Genomic DNA, 26,994 nt, shown 5'->3' on the forward strand with positions numbered 1-26,994 from the left:
CTCATTTGTGCGGCAGAGTGTGCGTGTGAGTGTGTGTGCATTTAAAAGTTTTACCTGTTGCTTTTCAATTGTTTTACACTTTGATAGAAATTATTTTGTGCACAATTTTGTTGGCCCAACGTTTGTTTGCATACAGAATCCGTTAAAACATAAAGATTCGTAGAAATAATTACAACAACAGGTGGTTAAACACACACAAGAAACAAATCGTTCACATTTTATAAATATGTGTGCGAGTGTGTGCGCGCGAGTGTGTGTGTATGTGTAAGTGTTTGTTTGTAAGCTTTGCTTGTGTAAAACAAAGACCTGACTTGAAGACAATATTGTTGTTGCCGCTGCTGCTATAGAGAGGGCAGAAGACCAAAGCTGTAGCGGCAGCATACATATAAATACATTTATAAGCATATACACACATACATATGTATGTATGTTTGTATACATGTAGGTATGTATATGTGTGCATACACATTTGTGATACGTAATTTCTTGGGGTTTTGCCTTTGGTTGGTTGAATTGCAATAAAACAGGTTTCCTAAGTCAGGCGTATAATGTACGATGTACCATACAAATGCATGTTACTATGTACATAGATGCATGTATGTTTGTATTTAACTGTCCACATACGAGGATTTTAATTATGGTTGTCGTTGCTGCTGGTAAATGCATGCCGTGCATTTTTTTATTTTGTTCATCAGTATTTTCCATCAATTTTGCCACATTTTGACTGCAGCGTTGCACGGTAAATTGCATCGACAGGCCAACTGTGTTGATGCTCCCGAAACCGGCTTAACATGTACACGAGTGCATGTGTCCGTGTGTGAGCGTGTATGCGAGAGTATTCCAGGCTTGCGAATGGCATCCCGGTACCTGCGACTTTAGCGCTCTCATAAAACTCAGTCATACTGTCAGCACAGTAACTAGTACAAAAGTAAAGAGAGGGAGAGAGCGTTTACAGTTAGGCCATGGCTGCATTTTGCCATTTTCTTTGCCTTTATTGCAAATTAATTTTTGTTGTTTTTTGTTTTCATTGAGAGGCTTTGGCTTTTCTTTGAGTCCGCTCCGTCCCGTTCATAGGGCGACTCAGGCAAATTGCTGGGGCGTTATTTTTGTTTTGCTTGTGTGCTCATGCTGATGTCACACCCAACGCTGCCCCCGCCCACCCTGTGCTTGAGACAGCGAGACCTTTGGTTTTTTCCTCCACAGATCATGCAAATTATAAACAATATTGGCATTTAATTTTTGTTATTGCGTATCATTGTTATCGATGTCGTCGCCGCCTTCTTAGGGGGCGTTGACTGCCGACGAGCACAGGGTACGGCTTGTTTGTGTTTTAAATCGAGTTCTGTTACTTGTCGCCGAGGCTGACTTTATCAGTAAGGTTTCGTTGAGTTCAAAGGCCCAATTAACCAAATCCAATAAGAATAACAGCAACAACAATTGGTAATGGGCGTCTGCTTAAAATTAAATGTCATAAAAATGTTATTGTAAATATGCATTTATCAAATGACAGCCAGTTTTCCCATTTCGAGACGTGCTGGTATTTCTAAAGCGCAATCTTCAAAAAAAAAAGAGGAGAAATAAATAAATAAATTAAATAAATAACTACTTTTTTATAAGCCTAGAGTTAGTGCCGGCAGCGACGTCAGCTGCGCTGTTAGGCAGCATAATTTACATACGTGACAATGTTAAAGCGCAGCTCAAGTCACGTTTTTGCTTCACGCTTTTTTTTATTTTTATTATTTATTTTGTTTTCGTTTGAATGCGACGGGCGGACGGCGACTGCGCTCTTATCGCGCCTGTGTAATCACTGGCACTGTCTGAACCGTGATCACCCTGTGGCGGCTGCACTTGCTGCTGCGCTTATTTCGCTCAAAAAACAATTCGTGATCTGGCTTTGGCCTGACTTGCGCTTATCAGTCAGCGCACACTTTCGAGCACTGAACGCCCCCAACACATACATATGCATATGTGTGTGTTTGCAGAGTAATTCAATTATTTTGTATATTATTTTCAATGCGACAATAAAATAGCAAGCGACAATAACAACAGCAACACAGATAAGTTTTGTCATTGTTGCGATTGTTGTTGCTGTTGCTGCTGTAGTTGTAGTTGTAGTTGTTGGCGCTATGGCACCGACTGGCACAGGCAGAGAGCAATTATTCTGTATTCCGCTTGGTCGCTTGGTTGAGATAGTGTGAGACTTCCGTTGAATGGGGGCCAGCGGCTGTGGAGACTCGGGGGGGCAAACGGAAAAGAGCGAAAGTTTTGTTTTAGGAAAAAACAAAAAAAAAAAAAAAAGAGAAAAAAGGAAAACAATTATAGAAGGTTTTTGTTGTTGCTGCTGTTTTTCTGTTTATGCAACGCAGATCGGGTTTCTTAATGGCATCATAAATTGCAGTCGTTGCACAAAAAACAAAACAATAACAATAACGTGGGACAAGGTCGTTAAATGTATTACATATAGGAAAGTATTGACATTTAAATTAAATTTTGGCGCGCTCTGTTGCCTTAGCACATTAACGTTTTTCCCGTAGTGTGGCATCTATATATGGTTCTGAGCTCCGATCAACAGCTGTTTAGCACAGCCCTGTTACCACTTTCAGCACTGTGGCAGCACTGCATGGTTGTAAACTCCTCTCAACAGCTGTAAAGCATTAACAGCTCGTTGCACACGTACTATCGATATGTGCGAGCATCGCTAACATTTCGATAGTCAGTTGCGCGCATATCGCCCGACCACCGCGATTTGCTGAACGTCTTAAAAATATTTATAATTGAAACATTTACATTTGTTCGCTAATTTTCACATTGCATTTAGCGTGGTCGCGTTATTAATATAATAGCAAAGCCAGCGATACGTGCGCTGCACACACACACGCGCGCGGGCGAGCAGAGTTTTGTTTACCTTTTTTTCCCGTGTTGGATATCGAGAAGTTTTTGCTGCTGCAACATATGTACACGCACATATGTAAATAGATAGGTTTATGTGTGTGCTAGTGTGTGTGCGTGCATATTGTATATATGTATATGTATATAAATATGTATAGTGTGTGTAGAAAATGGCATTTAACAGTGAACAGTTAAGTTAATGCGCAACGATGCAGATGCCGTCGCCTGCAGTTGCTGCGCTGCCCACCAGGTGTTTATTTTAAGAGTGTGGCCCCAAAAAGGAAAACAACAACAACAAAAAGCAACGAAACGAATCGCAAAGAAAATCGTTCGCTAGCTGTTCTACATGGAAAACGAGTCCCAAACAATTGGCTTTTCCCGCTCCCGCAGTCGTAGTTGTTGCTGGATATGAATCTGAATTTAAATCTGAATCTAAATCTTCAGCAAAGTAAGTAAAGCAACGTCTCCCATATACTAGCCTCCTTCTCGTTCCCATTCACTCCCGTTCCCATTCTTTCCCTCCCACACACACACACAAAGTCATACACACGTACACATGTTTACGCACTGTGTACATAACATAATTATCGATGAGCTGCGCTGTTATCTCTCTCTGATAAGTGCGCTGCTTCGATTAGCGTTGCCGTATTGGTTTTCCAATTAGATTTTGTTGTTAGGTTTTTGTTGTTTTGTTTTGTTTTCACTCAAGGGCATTTTGCTTTGCGGTTTCTTTGGCACAATTTCTTGTTTTTTTCAGTTTGTTTTTATTTTTTGTGGCCCGTCTGTTTGTTATCCTGTAAAAAATCGTGTATTTGTATATTTATTAAGTGTCATGTCTTATTTATCATACTCATTCTCTCTGGCTTTTGATTTATGTTTCTAATAAAATTTCAATAGACTTGCAATTTGTCGTTTTTGCATAGCAGCGTTGCTAGTCCGCCTTCTGTCCCCTTGTAGTGCGTTGAGCTTACACCCGTCGCCCCTCCCTCTGACACTTGCCATGCTTGATGCCACGTGCGTTGGCCTGCACAGTGGTTGCATGTAGTTCAACATGACGTGAATAAGCAAATACCGTACAGCAAGTGTTTTCCATTTAATGAGTCATAAATATTGTTTTTCCATTCGTTACACTAATATATTTTTCTTTAATGACACATTAAAAATTAGAATTAATTGTAACTGCATTAATATTCGTTTTAATTATTTTTCGATCGTAAATATTTTTAGGATTTTCAAATAAATAATTTATTTTTATGGATTTAAATATTTATATATTATTTTTAATGAACAAAGATATATTTTATTTATTTATTTTATTTTTATATATATAGTAATTTATTTTATTGATTACAAGATTAATTTATTTGCAGAATATTTAAAAAATGTATTTTTATTAAATATTAATTAATATTTTGCATAGTAATTTTAAAAATTTGTTTAAAATTATGTTTTATATGTCATATGCAGCATATGCACTATTTGTTTTAATTTTGCTTCCATATATATTGTTCCACTGTGCGCCGCCTCTCACACATCAAAAGCCGCGAACGAACGCAAAAATATGCGAAACTTCAGCAAAGCCTTACGCTGAGCCATTCTCTCTCGTCCTCTCGCCTTTCGCAGCAGTGTTTTATGTGCCAGGACTTTTGTTGTTACTTAGCTCTCGCTGTTGTTGTTGTAGCTGTTGTTATGACTGTTAGGCCTAGGTCCTGCATTTGGGGCGGTCCTGTGTCCTGCCATACATTACAATGAAGTATGTGCGCCCGAATGAATGGTCGCTGCTCAGCTCTGACTCCTTCTGTTGGCCTGGCTGCCAGGCTGACTGGCTGCCCGCCTGATTGTTTTGCTTGGCGACCTTTTCACACACACACACACAATTGCTTGACTACATACATATGTGCTAGTACAGTGAAGACTTTGTTAAAGCACATCTGCCTTGAGTGAATATTTGCTTGATTCTAGGCAAACTTTTGGCGAGCAGCTCTAAATATATTTTGGTATTTATTGGGATGCCATTCAAAAGTACAGTGAAACACCGCCTAATGAACGGTTGCTTGAAGCTCAACTGCTTAATTTGACCAAATTTAGTTTACTGTTCGCTTGTTTGTGCTTTTTCTCAGCTAAATTGCTATTTATGGTGCACGCTAGGCAGCCTTCACTGTACTTATATGTAGGTATCTTTGCACATGGTCACAGACGGCCAGCAGTGGCAGTGGCTAATTATGACCCGCACGTTTTCAAAACAAACAGCTGAAAGGGCTGGGTCAGGGGGAGGGGAGCTGGGCGAGCTGGGCGAGCTGAGGGCTAAGAGCAGCTGCCTTGCTCTGGCAGACGCTGGGGGAGGCTCGGGGGGCTGTCATCCTCCCCTTTCCTTGGCATACAAGTGTTTAGCTACGTTTAAATGTTTCCGGCGCTCACTTTTGTTTCGTGTCGCCTTCAGCCTTGGAGTCTATATTTGGCAACGCATGCAGCCTGACACTTTACCAACCACCACTCCCCCCTTCAAAGCCAACCCGCCCGCAGCCCCGCCTCTGCTCAGCTGTCGTCGCTCTGTTTGTTTGTTGCACTTTTATTGCGTTTTACCAGCTAAGTAGTCCTGTGTGTGAGCCATAAACATGTCGTCTTTCGCTTGATTTAGCGACCAGCCTGCCCTCTCTCTCTCACTCTTTCTCTTTCTCTGTGTGTGTGTCCTTTATAGCCTCGCTCCACTGTCAGCCTTCAGCCATTGTTGTGGCCGTCTAAGCTCTATGTCGCGCATACGTAACGCTCAACTGATCTGCTCGCAATAGACGCACACACACAATGGGCCAGCCCAGCTTGTCAAAATTTGTTGCGCCCCAAACGCTGTCAGATTTCTAGTTATGAGCTGACAATAACTGCCCATGCGAGGGTTGCCCCCAACATTGTTCTTTGGCCTAACAAGTGTTTTAAGCATTTGATATTTGTTGATGAGTGGATTGAAATGCGAGAGATAATAAAAGCCACGATCTCCGAAGAGTGACATACATAGAGACGAGTGGATCATTGAGTATATTATATATAAAGCTTTTGAAGGTTTTTATTCAATATTTGATTACGACTTTGAGATATTAAATAAACCAATCGCAAGCTTCTTGATTGGGATCGGTCTGTCTTCGACCGTTTCATCATATCTCGAGAACTTTAAGAGCTATAGACGACGCTTAATCAATAAAATATATACCATTTCGATATCGAGATTTGATACATTGATTCTTCTGGAATGGCCTATACGAATATGAATATTAATGAATGGAGGTATGAATAGCTAACCTTTTCCGTACTACGTGCCACTAGATCACTCACTCTCTCTCTCTCTCTCTGTAATACCTCCACACATTTTAGCTACTTGACAAATTGTGAAATCAACCCTCGCAGTCATAAATCTGCCAGCTGTTTAGCTTGGCAATCTTTCAGATCTGCATACAAAGCCGCCGCCTGTCGCTGCCTGGTTTGGGGCGTTTTGAGTTATGCGCAAAGTTGGCCCAACTTGACTCTCGATAATAATGTGCTTTATTTACTTTTTATTCTCAGACCAAACAAAGAATGGCCTGAGCCGTGTTAGCCTGGTCAAATCGCAGAGCAGCGCCAAGCTGAGCCACAGCAATGAGGTCGCAACAGCAGCAGCAGCAACGGCAGCAACGGCAACAACGACAACAACTAGCTTACGCGCTGCCAAACTCAAGATCGAGGCCATGCAACAGCAGCGCGGCAGCAGCAACAGCAACAGCAGCAGCAGCGGCAGCAACAACAACAGCGGCAGCAGCAACATCATCTTGCTGCGCGGCACTCGCAACGAGAATGGACAGATCATCATACAGAACAAGCAGGATATACTCAGCCTGCTCAGCGAGCAGCAGCAGGAGAAGGCGACAGCCATAACGCTCAATCAGCTGCCCACCACGACAACTGTGGCTCGCAAAACGATTGTCCAGAGCAACAGCAACAGCAGTAGCAGCAGCAACAGCAGCAGCAATGGCAGCAACATCATCAACAGCTGCAGCAACGGCAGCAACAGCAGCTCGGGCAGCATCTCAATTGTAGCCAGCAGCGGCAAGGACACGAATACGATCCTGCTGCAGACGCCCATCAATGCCAGCCAGCTGGAGAGCGTGCTCAAGGCACAGGTGAACAGCAGCAACAGCAACAGCAACAACAATGCCACAAAGCTGATCGAGCGCCCCTTTATGCTGAAGCATGTAAGCATCATAGTCGTTAGCATTATTATTGTCATTAGAACAGCATTAGCAATTTCCTTTATCCTTATTATTGTGATTCATTGTATATACTTCTATGTTTATCGTTGATTGTTCATTATTCATTGCTCATTGTTCATTGTTCATTGTTCATTGTTCATTGTTCATTGTTCATTGTTCATTGTTTATTGTTTATTGTTCATTGTTCATTGTTCATTGTTCATTGTTCATTGTGCATTGTTCATTGTTCATTGTTCATTGTTCATTGCTCATTGTTCAATGTATATCATTGTCATCATGATTATGATTGCCATTATCATTGGCATTATGATCATCATCACTCTACTTCTCCTCTATCTAATTTTTTTTCACTTCCTCTTTCAGGCCTCTCGGAGTCTCAGCTCTGAGAGCAATTGCGACAGCAAGTCGCCCTTTGTGCTGCAGACGCTGAAGCGCCTGGAGAAATCACAGTCTATACTAGTCATACGCAACTCGACGTCTGCCGCCAACAACACGCCGCCGCTGCAGTTGAGCAGCAGCAACAAGAGCAACAACGCCAACAGCAGCAATGTGACGCAGCAGACGCATCTGCTGAGCGTTTCGCGCAGCTCGAAGGCGCCCAAAGCGGTGGCTGCTACGTTGCAGAAGCTGAAGGCGCCAGCGGCGGCGGCAGCGGCAGCGGCGGGTGGCACGACTATACTGAGACTGAGCAAGAGCGTCAACAAGCAGGTGGCAACAGCGACAACAACAGCAGTAACAGCAGCAGCAGCAGCAGCAACAGCAACAGCAGCAACAACAACAGTAGCAGCAGCAGCAACAACTGTTGCCACAACAAATAAACTGTCCATGGAGCAGCAGCAGCAGCAAACGAATGTGCCACTGGGGAACGGTAAGTCTGACCAGCACAATAGCTTACCGAGAAGAGAAAGAGAGAGAGGAGAGAGCATTGCTATCTCTGCCTGCATTTGAGATGCGCCACATAAATCGACAGCCGCCTGTACAGGTGCACGGCTTGTCTGTCTCCGAGCGCTGCTTTTGTTTTCGGCCTTAAAAATTGACAACTGTCGAAACTGTATTTTGCTTTGTTGTTGCCTATTTCGAGGCGTTGCGCTTTAAAGCCGCAAATATCCTTGGCTACATATCCTTTCGGACTGAGCGTACGTGGCTAGCCTAACAATTATTCAATTAAATGCGAATAAACTTGGCCTCCGGCGGCCGCCAACCCAACTCTCTATTCTCCCCTCTCTCTCTCTCTCTCTCTCTTACATTCTCTTGTTCTGCTTTTTTTCTTGTTTCTTGTCTCTAGTTGTAGTCCAGCTGTGCACGCGGTTGGTGGCTCATTGATTTTCACACTAGCCAAGCATTTGTTAGATACCCTGTAAGCACGTAAGCCTACATGGGGTATATTGTTCTGCATACATCTTATGTTTATATGTGGGTATAGGTATTTCAAGACATTATAATGGAGAAGGTATATGTATAGATTAGATGTTAGGATTTCCTCAATATTTGTCAAAGATCTAGCTGTACTCAAAACTGATTCATAGATCATAAGAGATCTTTCTTTTTAATCCAAGCTGACCTCTTCAATACTGTTTCGATTTTTATATGATTCTAGCAACACATAGAAGATATATTATGTATAAACCTCTCTCTGTCTCTCTCCACTAGTCTACAGGGTATCTCTCCTTTCATACCACCTTTCCTCTCGCTCATACACTTCGACTCTTTAGCTCTTCTTGATGGCCTCTCTGGAGGGCAAACTGAAAACGTGGCTCAATTGGCTATTGCTGGTCCTTTGGGGCGCCTTCGCGTTGCTTGTTGCAAGCAGACCAAACATATTCCTCTTCTTCTTCTTCTTCTCAGCTCACAGTGTTCATTAGCGGCTGAGTTGCTCGTTGTGTAACCTGTAACGATTGCCAAATTAGTTCATTTGAGCATTAAGTGCTTAAGTCCGACTCTCAAACATAATATTTGATTCGATTGATCCAATTGAATCTTCTTAAACTAAAACTTTCCTAAGTGCTCTTCAGCTCATTTGAGAAAGTTCGAAGCAAAGCCCGAAATGTGGAGCAACAAGGGCGATGATGTTGAAGCTGAAGCGAAATCTTAGTAAAAAAACCTATTTGAGATCTGAATTGAAGTTGTGCTTATGTGGAATTAAAGAAAATGTTTCAAGAGTTATCTCTTATTTTATTTATAATCTTCTTACAAACTTATTATTTGTGTTCAATTTTTAGAACTATCTTCCCTTACCTGCTTAGTATAGCTCTTGAATCTCTTACGATATTTTCTTGTTCTACTTGAGATCTTTACTTCATGTTCTCCATAGTGACTAAGTGTGGCTATTAAGTTCCCTTCTTGGAATTGGAACTGTTCAACTCTAGAAATGCTTGATAAGTTCAAAGTCTTCATCTTTCAAAGTCATTTTTGTATGTTTATAAATCGTATTATTATTATTTCTCAAGATATATATCAAGATATTAAATACTGGGTGCAGTGAAATTAAATAATCTTGGTTCTCTATGCTCACTTTAAAAATATTCTTATTGAGCATAGATTATTTAACTTAAATACAAATAAGTTTCCTAACTATTTTAAATACATTTAACAGTTTATCAGCATTCTGAAGTAGTTCTCTACGTTTCTATCTTGGGGGACTTGCATGGAGATTGTAGATTGAAGATTGTCGCCGTCGATTAGCCAAGTGGCAGCTGGCGTTCAAAATAAGTTGCACGTTTATGTGGAATGCCTCAGGGCAGCAGCAGCAGCAGAAGCAGCAACAGCAGCTGAATTATTGCTGAGCTAAACAGAAAATGGCTTTTCTATGCGTGGTTGTTGTTGTTGCATAGAATTTGCGACAATTGTAGGAAGAGTTATTTGGTCTGTCAGTCTCGGTCTCTCTCTGTATGTGTGCGTGTGTGTGGAGGTGTTGATTATTGCACTCGATACAGAGAGGAAGAGGGAGAAAGATAGAGAGAGGGAGAGAGAGACAGTGGGGCAGTGTGAAGCGCCCTTTGTTTTTTTGGCCATATTTTTTTATGTGCTGACAAGCCGAAACACTTGCAAAGAGCTGTTAAGTGATTTTTAAGCCAGATTTAAGTTATGGCCAAGACGATTGGGCTGCCACTCTCCCTCTCTCTCTCTCTCTCTCTCTCTCTCTCTCTCTCTCTCTCTCATTCTCTCGGTGTGTAGGCGTCAAGTGGCTAAAAGTGTCGAGCTGTCGCGGCATATTGCAAACTCGAGTATTGCTGATGTTTCAATTGGTCTTTTGCCGAGAGACAGGCAGCTAGGCAGGCAGGCAGCCGGACAGACAGTGGAACAGACAGTCGGGCACAACTTACTCATCGCTCATGCACTGCGAGAAAAATTGTAGTGGAAATGTATATCAAATCAGAAATAGTTACTTCCTTTATACCCATCCCCTAACTACCAATACCAAAAATATATTTAGTCTTTATTGAGTGGTACTCATACTCACTCATATTAAGTAAACTTTTGTTATTAAACGATACTTGAAAATAGCTAAAATAGCCAAATAGCTTCTGTACTTCAAGTTTAAAAAAAAATCCTAAACTCAATTTTTGCTTAAAATGCTTTCATTCAATATCTTTCCTTTGCCATTACCTAAAATTTTTAACAGTGTGCATTACTTTCTATGCCCAAAAACACATGTGTATATGTGTGTGTCTGTGAGTGTATTGTGTGCTAAATGCAGACATCCGTGAGATACTTATCTGATTTGCAGCTAACAAAGTGCAACACACGCCGCCTCAGACCGTTTGCATTGCATTTTATTGATAAAACTTTGGCTAAAATTTTAAATAATTTTAATTTAGTTTTAGTTTAGTTTGAGGCCATATTGTATTCGTTATGCTCATTGTTGTTGTTGTTGCTTTTTGGCTTTATCATATAGAGTAAAGCCATTAGCTAAAAGGCGCCCAACCTTCAAACAAACAAAAAAAAAAAAAAAAGCGCCGAAAATTTATTTGATTCTGGCATTTCTATTTCATTTGGCACTGCTGGGGTCTTCTTCATGAAGGGTATATTGACTTAAGGATAGATTTTGCTGTAGAATTTTTTTATTTTTTTTTATTTTTTTTATATTAGAATTCTTTTATTGCAGCTTCTTGTCTTAGATTATATATATTTAATAGCTAGAAGTAGACTATCTACCAGAATCTATACTAAACAAAAAATGTGGTTTCTGCTAAAAGTCATGCGAATATTGCGTTTATATTTAAGGAAGTATCAAAAAGTAGCTTGGGATACCAATTTGCTCTCTTTAATAATTTTTTAATGGAATTCCTTTAGTTTTGTGAGCATCGTGAATTTTAATTTTGTAGTCTTCTTGTGAAAATCTAAAGCTAATAATTGATAAACATCAATTAGGGTATTTTTCAGTCAGTCACTGCATATGCTAATTTTTTTGCACTATTTTTTCAACTTCTTTTGCCACACAATTTTTTTTTTTCTATTTTGAAGGTAAGCAAATTAAACAAATTACCAACAAACAGGCGGCTCAGGTGTGAGCCCCTCCCCCCACTGTAAGTCGCTCGTCCAAAAGTATCTATGAGATACTATATATTTTTTTTTTGCATTTCGCATGCATGCGCGCGTCATGTGAGCAAAGTTCTCTGTGTTTTTTTTTGCAGTTTGTTTTTTATTTTGGCCATTCGTTTTGATTTTTTCACTTTCTGTTTTTTTTTCTTGAAAAATCCTTTTGGCTCGCTTCATTATCATTTTTGTTGCTCTTCCTTCGAGCACATAATTGCCAAGAGAAATAAAGGCAAACTTTTGCACAGCAAAAAAATGGAAAACAAAAGCTAGAAAACTTTTGCATTTCCGTTGTTATGAAACTTGAGCCAGTGTTGAAAAACAGCTAAAAGAACTGAGTGTACAGAAAAAAAAGAATCACCAACAGAAAAACTTTTTTCCCATATATTTTTTTTGGCTAAAAAATTATGATGGGTCGGCGCCTGGCACCACTTCACACACACACACACACACACACAAGCCGTGTGTGTGAGAGAGAAAGGGAGAGGGAAAGAGTGAGTGCGATTTGCTGTGTGGGCGTCTAATTAGTTAATCCCTTTGGCTAATTGCCTCACTGTCACGCCCACCCATACACGGCTCGCCTTCTCATTTGTATTTCACTTGTCTCTTCTTCATTTTTGTTTTCTTTCTTTTTGATAATTGTGTCGCAAGTTTGAAATTTGTCGTTAACTTTTTGTTGCATGCTTTCAGTGTGACCATATTTGCAGTGCCCTGATTTGCTTTGCCACACCTGTCAAATGGGTCTCACAAAGCAATTGAGCGCAAATAGACATTCGCACACAAAGTGTTGCATTAAGCAAACAAATTAATGAATTCTCTGATTTGTATTTGCTCTACAGTTAGATATGTTCGTATGCTTAGAGAGACAGAGAGAGTGGAGAGAGGTAAAACGATGGCGAATACGCAGCTTTTCAGATAGCTGTCGGTAGGATATGTAAGAGAAAGCCCCAGCTATTGAAGCTTTATCTGTATAGACTTATTGAATCCTTAGATAGACGTTTTTTAAAAATACGAATGAACGAAAGATATCTTTCTAAATCTAACGCACCACATCCTGTACAAATCGGCAAGGATACGGTTGATTTAGAGCTAATTTTCTGAAGAACAGAACTATCGATTGGAATTTAAAGATTCTCAAAATTTCATAAATAATTTCACCTCTGATTTTTCAATCCCGAGATTCCATTAACTTAGGACTACAGGGATCAAATTTGGAAAATATAGTTTAATTGAACTAGCAATCGAAAGCATAAATATCCTTTAAACAACTGAGATATACGTAGATTTCTCAATACAAGAAACGAGCTTATAACTCAATAGTAGCCTAGCCTATCCTGACTAGCATGGTGTCGAGCTGATTGGGGTCAATAGCACTAACAACATGCCAAGGGTCATCAAAATCGTCCTTGTAGTTTCAGAGATATTAAGCAATTTGCCATTTTTTTAGCTGCCGAGGTCAAACTGAAGGCGAAATGTGAAGAGTCTAGGATTCTTAGATAAGGTCATAGCTTTTATATCGAGATCGATGTGGCTATTACCCACGATGCCAAAGTGCTATATCCTTTTATAATGCGCAAGACTATCCTCGAATTACAGACTTTTTTTTGGCTAGTAAAAGTGGTTTTTATCCAGCTCTTTTGTAGCCTTAAGGATCTTTAAGGGATATGACTTTCTGAACTCGAGCTCTTATAACTATTGTGTTTCTGAATTGACTGCCTTCAGCTTATAATAAATATACAAAATGTGTCTTATAAAATTTGGCCCTTTTGGGTATGCAACAAATTTGTTATTGTCGGGAATTTTTTCTGCTTCTCGCGATTTCTATTCGCCTGTTACTTCAATTGAATTTTTAGCCAAATTTTGTTACGAAAGGGCTGTAAATTATTGCCTCTGTTGGCAATGCAACTACATTTTTATTTCGCTAATTTCTATTTACTTTTTTTTTTCAATATTTATTTTAAATTATAAATCTATATAGATATATGAATACAATATGATTTTTATTTTTAAATGTTTTTTCTGGGTGGTGTAACGCTTGATCCGATCAGCTGCACGTTGTTGGAATCTGAGCTTACTGAAGAATAGTTTCACTCTGAAAAGATATAAAAAATATACATTAATAGATAAGCAAAAAGCATAAATGCTTATGTAAAAACTGTCTTGATTGAGAATATTTTCTATAATTCGGCCAAATCCTTACAGTTTGGTAGAGGACTTAAAAACATTAGCCTTACTGAAACTAACTGTATTAGTTATGATTAAAATATTATGGAATCATCTATAAATAATCACCACGACTTGATCGTATTCCTGCGTAGCCTACCACGGTGCTGCCCATTTATCTATTCGTAACCCCTTGACATATTTTGCTTAATAAATCAATTAAAATGTTTGTAGTATATATTTTAATAATAATAATTATAATATTAATTAAAATGTGTGTTAAGTGCTTTTCGGTGCCCCTAGCTGGCACCTGGCACCTAACACCTGGCGTATGTGTAATATGTGCTGTGCGTGCCACATATTTGCGCGTTGGCGTCTCTCTCGGCCCAACATTTGATTAAAAATTCCACTTGGCCAAACAAAAGTTTTGAATGGAGGCCTTTTGGCTGTCGCTGCCGGATGACGCCTAAAAACAGGATCCTCCCTCTTCGGCCCCAGCTGCCACTCTGGCTGGCTGCATGCCGGCCACGTGCAGCATATAGCATATAGCATATAGAATTGCATTTGTTTTTATATATCCTTGTTGTTTTCTTTGTTCGCTTTGGTTTATTGTTTGGGGTAGGCGCCACTCGTTTAGGCAGTGCGCAGGATCCTGGCTAGGTGCTGGGTTCCTCTAACGCAGCCGGAAACAACCCCTAACTGCTGTCACAGTTATTGTTGTGTAATAGAAATGTAACAGCTCAACTGAGTGTGTGGGTGTGGGTGTGCATGCATGTGTGTGAGTGTGTGTATGTGTAGGTGCTGTTCGACCAACCCACACAGCGTCAAGTTGGAATTAGGCTAATTGTTGGCACAGCCAGCCAAACCTAAGCGTATACGAAGCGTTGCCTGCCTAATGCTCAGCTTGAGCACCACTGTGCTTACACACACACACACACACACACATATAAGCAAACTCAAACTCTCACTCACTCACACGCCCTCACACTCTCTCTCGCACACAACTACATTCAGCTACGTGCATCTCGCTCGCTCGCCTTGACTGCTGTTGGCAGCCAAACCGACGAATCCTAGCTGAATGCACAACAGCTGCCGAATGCTGCCAGCTTCGTGTCGAACCGAAGCTGTTCTCGTGCCGAGGCTGAGGCTTCACGGACGCTGCTGCTGCTGCCGCTGCCAACTGTCGCAGCTGGCATTCAGTTTGCAGACCTTGGGCAAACGTATCGGACGTGGCTCGTGTCTTGTCGCGCAACGATTGTCGTGAAACGATAAACGCAACGTAGTTGTCGCCGTCGTTACGTTACGTCTTACGTATTGTAGCGTGCCGCGTGCCGTGTGCCGTGTGCCGTGTGCACCACAATATGCCAATATTTATTATTGTCAATATCAATAGCCAGCAAACCAACAGCTGCTGATGCTGATCCTTGGCTCCATTCAGCCGTTCAGGTTCCCACGTTTGTTTATGTAATTTGTTTAACTCTCTGTATATGTGTCAATGTGTGTGCGTATGTGTGTGTTAACCTGTAATTTCCACCTCTCGTTTATTTATTTACGTTGTTGTTTCAATGTTGCCCACTGTAATTGGTGTTTTCTGCTTATTTTTTGAATACCACGAATTACTTTCCCCACCTTTCTTCCAATTTGAATGTAATTAAATGTAATTCAATTGATGTTGTTATTAAACTACATATATTAATGTTATACATATATTGATGTTGTTATCGATGTTTTCTAAAATATATCTATAGAAATAAGTTTTCCTAAGTGTCTAATCTATGTGTGTTTCTCAGTGTTTTGTGTCTAATTCTATATATTTCTTTTCAACTGGTTATTTAATTTACTTAAATGTTTTAAGATCCTTTTACTCAAAATTGAAATATCTGCGATTTTTATGCCTATATTGTAGATCGAATGCTACAATTTAACTAGAATAAATTTTATTTAGTTGTTCAAAGTAAGAAAATCTTTGTTCTTCAAGTGTCTAATCAAAAAGCTGTAGAATATTTAACAACAAATAAAAAGTTTGTATTGTTTAGGCCATTTAAAGAATCTGTATTATGAGAGTTGATAAAACTCGAATGAAATTCTTAAGTATTTTGAGACAGTGAAGACTTTGAGCATAATTTTAAAGACTTAAATAGGAACTTTATGATAAATTTAAACACTAAAAAATAATTTGTGATTTGAGCTTAAACAGATCACTTCCAATTGTTGGTGTTATGTGCTCAATGTATGTGCAAAACAAGCAACTTGTCTTATATCTATATCAAATATGTATTTAAGATTGTTGAGATCATTGAGAATTATTTGTTGTTTGTCAAAATAGAAAAAATAGATGAAAATCTTAAAATTAAGTATCCTATTGATAGTTATGAAACATTTAAATCTTGGAATATTTATATTCAGCTATAGTTGTAGAGCCTAAAGTAAAGTGTGATGTGAAAAGAGAACACGAGATTGTTAAAAATACAGTTTTTAAACTATAACTATCGGTAGATAAAACAAATAATGTATTGGAAGTCGGTTGTAACTGACTGCATAATACTCGTTCTAGCTATATAAACATCGAAATTTATGAACGAAATTTGAACGCAGTTCTGTAGATTTTCCGATATGTAAGCTACAGTTAGAAGGAAGAGAAAAAAAAATCTGTGAGTTAAAATACATAGATCATTCAGAACGACAGATAAATGACTATTGTATAAAGCCAATATACTCCAATTTCAATTGGTGAACGAGCATTATGAGTTAAGAATTGTGAAAATAGAATTATCAATTTGTAAGCCTAATAAGTCTAACTAGCAGACAAAGTATACATTTATATACATATATAGATATATATTTATATCCATAGATATAAAGATATATTTCAGCTTATCTCGAATTACTTTAATCACATGCATTCAAGTTGACAGCTTTACATGATACAGCAAATAGATGTGAGATGTCTAGAATTTCGTTGTTGTTGTTGCTGAAAAATTGAACAACAAAATGAGAATTGAACTTCAGTTCAAGGCCATTTAAGAACTTTTATCTAGCTATCATGTAAGGTAAATATTTAAAGAGAGATAAGCGAAGAAAACTCCCAGCTCATAAATGTGGAAACTATGTGAAGCATTCTCCATATATAATATATATGTATATATACCTACACATATGTAGGTATATTCATGTCCATATTTATTGTATCTTGCTACATGCCGGCAACAGTTGCTGTTGTGCAAAGAAAATTAAATTTCAAAGTGAAATGAATTTTGCTTTGTACTGCGCTGAGTCGCGTGTGTCAAGATAAGGCGATACGGGGATATGTTGCTTATCAGTGACATTATCTCAACTCAAGAACTAAGCCCAAAATCTCAACAAAAAATATATTGTTGAGAAAATATATATATATATATATATAAATATGTGTGTACATATATTCAAATTCGTTAAGATTTGAATTTGCAGGAAATAACTGAAAGCGGCGAGGCGCAGGCATTAGTTAACAATTAGATTGCAAGGCGCACAGATGCCAAGCCAAGTGAAGTGAAAAGAGAAAAACTGTAACAAAAAACTAAAGCAAGTGAATATCTATATATATATTTAGATATATATTGAGTGAGATATTCGTTATTTATGGCCGGTTATCGCGCTTTGCCACTGGCGCCAGTCACGCCCACAGCGGCTGCTGCTGCCGTGCAGCCGAGCTCCACCATGGCCTACGCCCACGCGCACCATCAATCGCTGACGGCGATGTCGAATAACGGTATTATCTATCAATCGGCGGTGCACGCCTCCATACATAGCTTGAATACAGTACAAAGTCAGCATCTACAACGCTCATCAACCACGCATCATCACATTTTAGCCACGGCAACGGCCACGGCAACCGCAGCAGCCGCAGCGGCAGCGGCAAATGCAGCAACAGCAACAGTAGCCGCAGCAACAACAGCAGCGGCAGCAGCAACAGCTGCTGTGGCGGTGGCGCTGCCCGCGCCAGCACAGCCGTCGGCAGCAGCAACTGTGAATTTTGGCCAACAGCAACACATGCAGCAGCAGCAGCAACAACAGCAACAGTTGCAGCAGCATCAACATCAACAACAACAACAGCAGCAACATATGATGTTGCAGCATCAACAGCAACATCAGCAACATCAACAGCAATTGCTGCCACATCAGCAACATCTACAGCAGCAGCAGCAGCAGCAGCAACAACAGCAGCAGCAGCAACACATGAGCTTGACGCCCGCTATGCACCACCACCACCATCATCACCACCACCACCAGCAGCTGTCGCTGCACCAGAACCACCTGTACTTCAATGGCCTGGGCCATCATCATCATCATCATCGGCAGATCTTTAGCCATTTGCAGAGCGCTCTATTGCCGCTCAGTGTCAGTAAGTATGCATGCCAGTGGGGGGCGGTGTTGGGCGTGGCACGATCAAGCCAAGTTTGTATGACAATTTTCAAGCATGTTTCAATGTCTATTTAGCCAATTTCTTTAGCCATTTTCTAGCTGTTTAATGTTGTGTCTCGATGTGTGTCTCTGTGTTTATTTTTGTTAAGTCTTTAAAGTATTAACTTGGCCACATTAAATGTCTCCATTTGTGTTCTTCTGCTTCTTCTTCGCCTTTCTCATCGACCCCTTTTTATTGTCGTCTCTTGCAACTCATTTTCATTTTAGAAACATTTCATTAAATTTTATTTCATATCTTCCTGGTGCAATAATTCGCACGCCATTCCACAAAACGCGTACGACGGTTCGCGTTTATTGTTGACACAAAAGGACAACACAAATACACACTCACACACACACACACATGCACGCACATATGTATGCACACACTGCCTGGGCATAGACTTTAACGAGTTGCGAGCGCCTCAATCTAAACTACAAAACAATTGAAAACAAAAGACTCCAGCGGCTCAGGTGTTTTCTGCTGTTTCAGGTCGACTGGTGTGTGTGTATGTGTGTGTGTGTGTGTGTGTTGGTGCGTGAGTGTGTGCGATTTTATGCCGCTAACAATGCAAAATATGCCCAACATTTGCGTTTTTATGTCCCTAAGCCCATTGAAAATTTCTTATCAGAGAAGGGTATTTTAGGTCTGTGCAGAGGTTTGTAAAATTTTGGGCGTTTAAGTTGGGAAAACTGCAGAAAATAATATAATTAAAATTCCCAGCTGCTGCTGAGATCATAAAATATCATAAGAATAAAGATTGATTTAAGTATATATAACAGAATATTAAAAATAATTAATTAATTAAATAATAAACATAAATGGTAATAATCAAAAAAATAAATATTAAAAAATAATATAAATATTAAAAATTAAAATTAAAATAAATAATGAATAACAAATATATATATAAATTATTTTTGTAGCCATGTAAAAAAGGAATATGTCCTTATTTGATCCAGGGTATCTGCTGTTCTCAACCAGAATACTTTTCATCTATCTATGTTTTTGTTGTTGTCCACATTACGTTTGTCGTTTGTTTTACGTTTCGGGTTCGGTTTAGTTTTTTGTGGCTCTAGCTGGGTCTTCCTTGTCTTTTGTTGTTGCACATTGAAATATGTCAGCAATTGTGCAACGGCTTTTTCTCTGCGTGCCACAAACGCCCACCCACTCACTCGTGCACCTGCCCACCCGCAGCTGCCCCTTTCAGCCATTGTCACATTAGATTTTGTTGGGCCCGACGGCAGTTTAACTTTATTATTTTAACTTAACGGCATTTTAAGTGTTTTTTATATGCAACAAACAATGACAATAGAGCTTTATGTGTGTGTGTGTGTGTGGGTGCGAGTTAACATTTCATGCAACAGTAGCAACAACAACAACAACAACAACAGCAGCAATCGGCGCATAACAAAGTCGTTTCTCGTTTATGAGCAGCTTCATTATGCGCGTTTTGTAGCATACTTTTCAGCGCCCCTCACCTGTCTCTCTCTCCCGCTCTGTCCTAACTCTCTGCTGTCTCTACACCCACTCAACTCCACTTAAACACTCCATAACTGTGCCCCGTCCCGCCTCTTGCAATCGCCGTCGCTGTTTTGTCACTTGGGCACGCTAAAAAAAACTTTTGCAACCAAAGTGCGTCAATGAAAAACCAACAAGTGTGTTGCATGTGTGTGTGTGTGTGTGCGTGTTTAGTTGTTGCTATATACATATAGCTGTTGTGGCAGTCAATTTTATTGTCTTTGGCATGCTATTGTTCTGAGTCTTCAACTCTGCTCCAACTCTGTCTATGACCGCACTCACCCTCTCTCTCTCTGTCTCTCTCTCTCTCTCTCTATCTCTGTCTTTATATGTCCTGCCTTATTCGTTTGCTGCTTGACCTCATTGACAGAGCCTACCTACTCCACCTTGGCAGTACACATTTACAGCTATAAGCAAGAGCTGATAATTCCACTTTAGCTTCTTTTAGAATTCTCTATGAAAATAGACACTCAATAAGCAGAGCTGAGAGATATAGGCATAGTTACTAGTAGTTAGTAGCCTATTTAATCTATAAGTTAGTTAATGAATCGAAATTTTGAAACAACATTAAGTCTGAAACATTGAAAAGAATTTTATAGACTTGATGCATTCTTTACTCAAGTCTCAATTATTTGCAATTATTTAGCTACAAATTTGATAGTATTAGAATTCAAGTAAATCTCTTGAAGTATTACTGCTAAACTGTTATAAATCTCTTTGTTAAACTGTTATAAATCTCTCCAGACATTACAATTGACTCTCGTTACTTTTATTGCTAGAGTAACTCTTAGCTAACAATTTATCTACCTTTATCTCAGCTTAAAGCTAAAAATGCATTTCAACACACACTTGACACATTTTACAAAAGTACTCGATGCTAATGCATATAACAGTTGCATGTGCGAGTATATAACAGTTGGCCGCTGCTACTCTAGCTGCTGCTGCTGCTGCTGCTGGATAAACTTCAAGCATTTGTGACATTTTATAAATGTATAAGCCACAATGTCAGGGGACGCCAAAGTGTGAAAAAGTAATAAAAGCAGAAAACCTAGGAAAATCTAAAAAGAAGTACAAGTCGAGGAAGAAGAAGAAGAAGCTGTAGCTGAAGCTGAAGTCGCAAGTTGACAAAATTTTAATAAGGCACTTTTGCTGGCCGCCTTTTGCATGCCAAACGAGCCACGAGCAGTTGGCCAAAGTGGGCGTGACCCGGCTGACCAACGTGGCAGCAATAAAAAATTCAAAATGTTTCACATGAGGCACGGCAAAAAAAGCGAAATAAGAGAAACAGTCAAGAAATGAAAAGGGATTTGTCAAAGATCACGTACTCAATAAATATTGCCCCATGAGCCGCACAGTTGGCTACACTTTAGACTGTCTCTGTATGTGTGTGTGTTTGAGTGTGTGTGTGTGTGTGTGTTGGCCATTTTAGCTGAGCCTTTAATTTCGCATCAGTTATGGGCTGTGCTACAGCTGTGGGTGTTCTCTCATTTTTTTTCTCCTTCTCTGTTTTTGATGTGCGCCTATTAATTTCCATTCGCTGTCGAAGGCAATTCAATTAGTTTTGAGAGTTATCCCGACTGTGCCTCTGTGTGTGTGTATGTGTGTGTGTCACGGCAGGAGTTTACGTGGCACGTAATATATATGCTCATATTACTAAAAGCTACATAAATCGTGCCTAGAAATTGTTGGGGCTTTAAGCGTTTGCCAAAATTTATGGCCAAAGTGTTTTAAAGTTAACTTTAAAGCAGCCAAGGACCTCTATCTTGCTATCTCTAGCAACCTCTCCCTCTCTCTCTCTCTCTTCGCGTGTGTCTGCCTTGTTGTTTAGCCTGATCGATGGGCAAATGGTGACAAAATGCAAGGCCTACGCTTGGCATGTTTACAAGCCAACTACGTTGCCTACCAGCTGCTGGCCCTGCATGTTCTGGCCGAGCTGCTATGTCCTTGCTGTTGCTGCTGTTGCTGCTGCTGCTGGCGCTGGGTGAAAAGTCGAAAAGTGTTTGCCAATGCCAAAATTCCAAGCAATTAAATCACTTTGATGCTAATTTGGATTAATATGTTGTTGTCTATGGCAATTTGTTTGGACCAGGCCAGAAAGCTGCTGCCTGCTCCTGCCTGCTTGCTGCCTGTTGTTCTGCCTTCAGTTCAGGTGTTTTCGATTAGCTCGCACGCAAATAGATTTATTGTACAATGCGCTGCTAAACGTTGGTCGCACACACACACACATGCACACATGCACTCACACACGCACACAGTTGCATTTTTGTTGCATTGGCAGCCAGAGGCATTTGGCTGCGTTATTTATTTGGCTTATCGTCCGTCCCTTCGATTTGTGCGTAACAAAAATTTTGTGCTACATTTGTCGGTTAGACAAACAATTTGTTGGGGGCCCAAAAACCCAAAGAGTCCCCACAAACACTCCATCCCTCTCGAATTTCAATTCCAATTCCAATATATTCTATGCTTTCCTCTCTATCTCTTTCTCGTTCTCTCTCTCTATCTGTGTGTGTCGCTGTCTTTATTAGCTTACACAACCATATTAATTTTGTTAGATAAATATTAGTTTTAATACCTATACTTAATATAACAACATCAATGGGGTATATTACGCTGTAATGCAAATAGGCCAAGCTGTTGGCTGTTAGCTGAAAGCCCTATTTTCGTATTATAGTTAATGCAGTTTGTCAGAGCTATTTCAGAAGCAGAATTAGGTGAGAGATATGTGAACTATAATAGTTAGCGGTGCATTATAAAGTTTTAAAAAGCTATTCAGAAAAAGGTGTGAGAGACAGAGGCAGGAACCGCTTGAAAGTTAGAAATTTATATACATTTTTACATTCATCTAATTTTGTAAACTTTTCTGGCAAATGTGAGATGTTGACCGAATGCTTTCACATCAAAGAACTACAAGAAATCCGAAAAATCATAAAAGCTCATTTCACTTGAGTAGGGGAAAAGAGTTTTCAACATATTTACAATACTTGAATACTCTTTAATTCTTTTATAGAACTACTTATGTTACAAAACAATATCATTTATTTTCTTACTTACTTTTTTGCTCTGGCTGATCTTCAGTATATTCGATACAAATGATATCATAGCCCAGTATCCTTTACATTCATTACAACTGAAATAAAAAAAGATAAATTTTATTACGCATAGTTTTTTAACAGTTTTAGAGTTTTCCAATCCATATAGTTATAATAATTTATAAATGTTCATGCACATGCATGAACATAAAAATATGATAAGTAGGGGAACGTACGCGCTATGCACTCGACAACTAGCATAAAATAAACGACACATGTTTCAAGTGTGAACTGTCAAACTTGAAACATGTGTCGTTTATTTTATGCTAGTTGTCGAGTGCATAGCGCGTACGTTCCCCTACTTATCATATTTTTATGTTCATGCATGTGCATGAACATTCTGCGGGGGGCCAAAGTGGGTAACGTCCAGAACTGCTATCTGTGGATTTCTAAATAATATTCAGGACAAATAGAAATTTAATAATTGTTAGTATTCTTGACGAAATGATCATGCTTGCAATCCTTATGTTCGTGCCTGAACAATAAATCATATGTATACATACATATTTAGCTCTCATTCATAGACATTAATATAGGTAAATAATTTGATGTATTTCGGTTTAATTAGATTGGGTATTTTGTTAGTCTATTATACTCCGTTTCATTGGCTGCCCTTATAGTTATTAGTTGTTTTTTTCGGGGCATTTAGATTAATTTGCTTTTCGTGCAACGCAATTTGGGTTTTTATGTATTTTTAATGGAGCAGCGCTTGACTAACTGCTTCCATGTGTTTTTCGCAGCGCTAATTTCATGGCACTTTAAATGTTTAATTTGCAATTTATGTAAAAACCAAATACACACATCTATATATATATTTATAGAGAGAGAGAGTATATATAGTCTGTGAACATATACATATATTTGTGTTTGCCTGCCAGGCAAATACTTGGCCACGTATTTATGACTTCTTGATAAATACTAGCATTAAAATAAATTACAGCTTTCGCTGCTAAACAGACAAAAAAGAAGGAAAAAGTGTGGCAATAGGGTGTTACTGACTACGTAATACTCGTTCGAAAGAGTAGAGTATATGTTCTATATATGGGTAGAGTATGCTTTATATAATATCTATGGGTTAGTCCTATTTAACAAGAATCCAATCGCGAAATTTGTTAATCCCGATTTGTAAGTCTACGTAGATAAATGCAAAGAAATCCAATCCGAGAACATGATAGAGTTCAGTTTATTTAATATATGTAAGCTTCCAAGAAAAATACATACCTATATGGTAGTGCAAAAGGATGTCTACCAGAAAAATTTCGAATAAGATCTAAGAATTCACCAGGTTTTCTATAATTCTCCAAGACTTCTATAGCGCTTCACACTATATACAAACAGATTATATATTATCAAAAGCCAATATACTCTCATTCTCACTTCTCGGACGAGTATAACAAGTAGTCGTAGATATATGTAAGCAAACTATGGAAAAAATATATTTATTTTAAATAAACACAGAGGTAACCGCAGGCCGAAAAAAATGGGAAACAGATATATGGAAAGCAGGAAAAAAAATTCCATGTTTGTATAGTGGTGAAGGGGTAAGAGGTGAGAGCTGGAGAAATGGAGAGACTTCGGCTGAAATTCAGCGACTGCATATTAATATAATTTGCAGCCGCGACTGACCGTATACGAAAAAGTTGCCACCACAACAGCCGTAGAGCACCCTGAAGGGGAACACACACGTGTACGTGCACTGACAAGACGGACTGTACGAGACTGAGACAGTTAAGCAAAAGTTTGCAAAGTGCATTACAATTTTTATGTGTAGCATATGCCAAGGGGCTTTAGCTAGAGATGAATTTTTATTTGTATTCATTATGGGCTGTAAAGGATGAATCGAAATTGGGTATATAAGGCTGTAAGGGAAGTTTGTGGAGTGAATGAAAGGAAGTTTATATGCAGTAGATAAAGAGATGGAGATAATGATGGAGACAATAGATGAAGAGATATAGAGAGATGGTATAGCGATTAAAGCGTACAGTTGAGGAATAGACAGATTGAGATATGGGGAGTTCCAGTAAAGTCTTAGAAGAAGATTATTCTTTATCTATGTATCAAATATTAGAGTATTTATTCAAACTACAGAGTAACATCAAGCCAGAGTTTCTACCTTTTTCATATGAAAATCATTTAGGAAATGTGAAATTTTTGCACTGATTTATACAAGGCAAAGGAACGTCAAAAAGAAAAGCGGAAAACAAATGAAATGCGCACGTAATTGCATTGGGCTATGTAGACGAGAGGGAGAGAGAGAGTGAGCTGGGGAAAGACTTGTGAGAGGGAGAGAAAGAGAAGCTCGTAGAATATAGCTTAGCGGGACCTAAGCACTGAGTCTTGGCAGCGTTGACAATGCCGTCTCTGTCACACTACCTCCATTGCTGCCTGGCCCTCATAAATGTGAATAATTTATTGCATTTGAGCAGAGCTTTTGTTTGGGTGGTTGTCGCTTCCCTTACCCTACCCCTCCCTACCTCATTTGCTTTGTTCTATGGCATTTTGGTTAGAAATTCATTAATAGCACTTTTATGACTTTTCGAGAAGCAGACGGAACTCTCCCGGCACGGAGTGAGTACGGAGTTTTCCATTTCGGTTTAGCTGTGCATTTTTATGTTAATCCATGACCTGCCTTCCTGCCTTGGCTTGCCCTGACTCCAGCTGAAATCCTTCGCTTCGGCATTCAAAAGAAAACAACAATTGCACAGCCTTTGTGGTTATTACTAATTATTGTTTCGCTCAGTTGGCTGACACGCTTATTTGATGTTATGTGTCTTTTAATTGCTGTTGCTGCCACATAATATGCAACATTTTGTTGCTGTTGCTGTTTGCCGCCCAGCAAGAGAAATGGTTCCTTGCAACGCAATCAACAACAATTTACACGAACTGAACGGGAGTGACATGCAGGCAAAATGATTTTTATCAGCCGCAACGTATCTCCCTCTTTTTCGTTCATTCTCTTGCTATCTCTCTCTCCCTCTCAGTGTGTATCTTGATATAAATCATGTCTCGCACATCTGTCATAAGTCATAGTTGTTGTAAATTTATAGAGAAGTTTGCTTTGTGCTACTCAAGATAAACGAAAAACGCGTTGCGTCTCTCTTAAGTGTTTCATGATGCTTTCTTCCATGTGGTTTTTATACGCAATATACCCTGTATATGAGATTGTATTAGATATACTCAAAAAGAAGTATACTGTCTAATGAAGTAGTGGAGGGCTAACATTATCTTCCGATTTATTTTCTAGTTTTAGTTAGCTTCTATCTTCGATCTATTTCTGATCTGCCTTCAATATATCTTACATCTATCTTCTACCTTCTTCTCTCTTCGGGATTTATGAATGCAGTCTGCTATTATGTGGTCTATAAACTAAATTACATATAGTATTTTACGGATAATTCTAGTTTTTAGGTACAATCTATTTTCAATGTATTTATTATTAGTCTTCTGTAACATATTTTTCTGAAGTATCTCTTCAATTATACTTAGATAACTTCAAATAATTGTAGCTAGTCATAGCAGACAGGCAATTAAGTATGCTTTATTCTATTATCGAACAGTCCATGGGCTTTTATCTCTTGAAATATATTTTCTAACCAGTCGCGACTGTAATTAAAAATTTGAAAACAAGCTCTTCTATTATAACATTATAATTATCATTTAAGTGATATAAGTTATGTTAAAAATAAACTTTATGAGTTTTCTGTTTAGTCTCGTGTTTTGATAAATAACTGCCCAAATTCCTGGAACTCTTTAATATTTACTTGTATTGCTCATCTTTATCAGCGTTGCCATACCAAAATCCCCAACCATATATGATAATCATAGTTCCTCATTTGTCTGTATTATTATTATTATCTATAAAGTTTCTATAAAGTTTCTTCAACAATGACGTCTGTTGCTTTATCACTTTTCTCTCTGTCTGCTTGTTTATTGGGGTTTTGTTGCGACGTCATGTTCGTGTTTGAGTGTGTGTATGAGTGTGTGTGACTGTGTGTGTGGCATTATCTTATAAGATTCGTACTACAACAGTTCTTGGTTTTTGGTATGTTGTTTTATAAGACATTTTATTATTTTCGTGAGCTTAGTTAGGAACATGTGGCCAAGACGTCATCATGTGAAC

At 39.0% G+C, this 26,994-nt stretch overlaps 1 protein-coding gene and 1 long non-coding RNA gene across 13 annotated transcripts in view; one reads left to right on the plus strand and one right to left on the minus strand.

Annotated features, from left to right (window-relative positions):
- Positions 1–2: 2 nt before the first annotated feature.
- Camta (Calmodulin-binding transcription activator) overlaps positions 3–26,994 on the plus strand; it is a 46,647-nt gene continuing 19,655 nt past the window's right edge. For 3 of the 11 annotated variants that reach the window (XM_089471963.1, XM_089471961.1, XM_089471959.1), the window contains exons 1-3: positions 2,699–3,337; positions 6,442–7,106; positions 7,488–7,992. In XM_089471963.1, coding sequence (XP_089328089.1) covers positions 3,298–3,337; positions 6,442–7,106; positions 7,488–7,992 — 1,210 coding nt within the window. In that variant the 5' untranslated portion in view covers positions 2,699–3,297. Of the gene's footprint in view, positions 265–300; positions 446–2,697; positions 3,338–6,441; positions 7,107–7,487; positions 7,993–17,245; positions 18,205–26,994 lie in introns of those variants that run through there. The other 8 variants (XM_089471965.1, XM_089471964.1, XM_089471962.1 and 5 more) reach the window with 7 other exon arrangements.
- LOC149268364 (uncharacterized) overlaps positions 13,519–26,994 on the minus strand; it is a 117,241-nt gene continuing 103,765 nt past the window's right edge. For both annotated transcript variants that reach the window (XR_016270622.1, XR_016270623.1), the window contains 2 exons: positions 22,837–22,912; positions 13,519–13,752 (listed from right to left, as the gene is read on the minus strand). This is a non-coding gene — a long non-coding RNA (uncharacterized LOC149268364). The remainder of the gene's footprint in view (positions 13,753–22,836; positions 22,913–26,994) is intronic.

This window comes from Drosophila arizonae, chromosome 5 (genome assembly GCF_054131065.1).
Source record: "Drosophila arizonae isolate 15081-1271.41 chromosome 5, UAZ_ARI_1.0, whole genome shotgun sequence".
NCBI classification, from domain to species: Eukaryota; Metazoa; Arthropoda; class Insecta; order Diptera; family Drosophilidae; genus Drosophila; species Drosophila arizonae.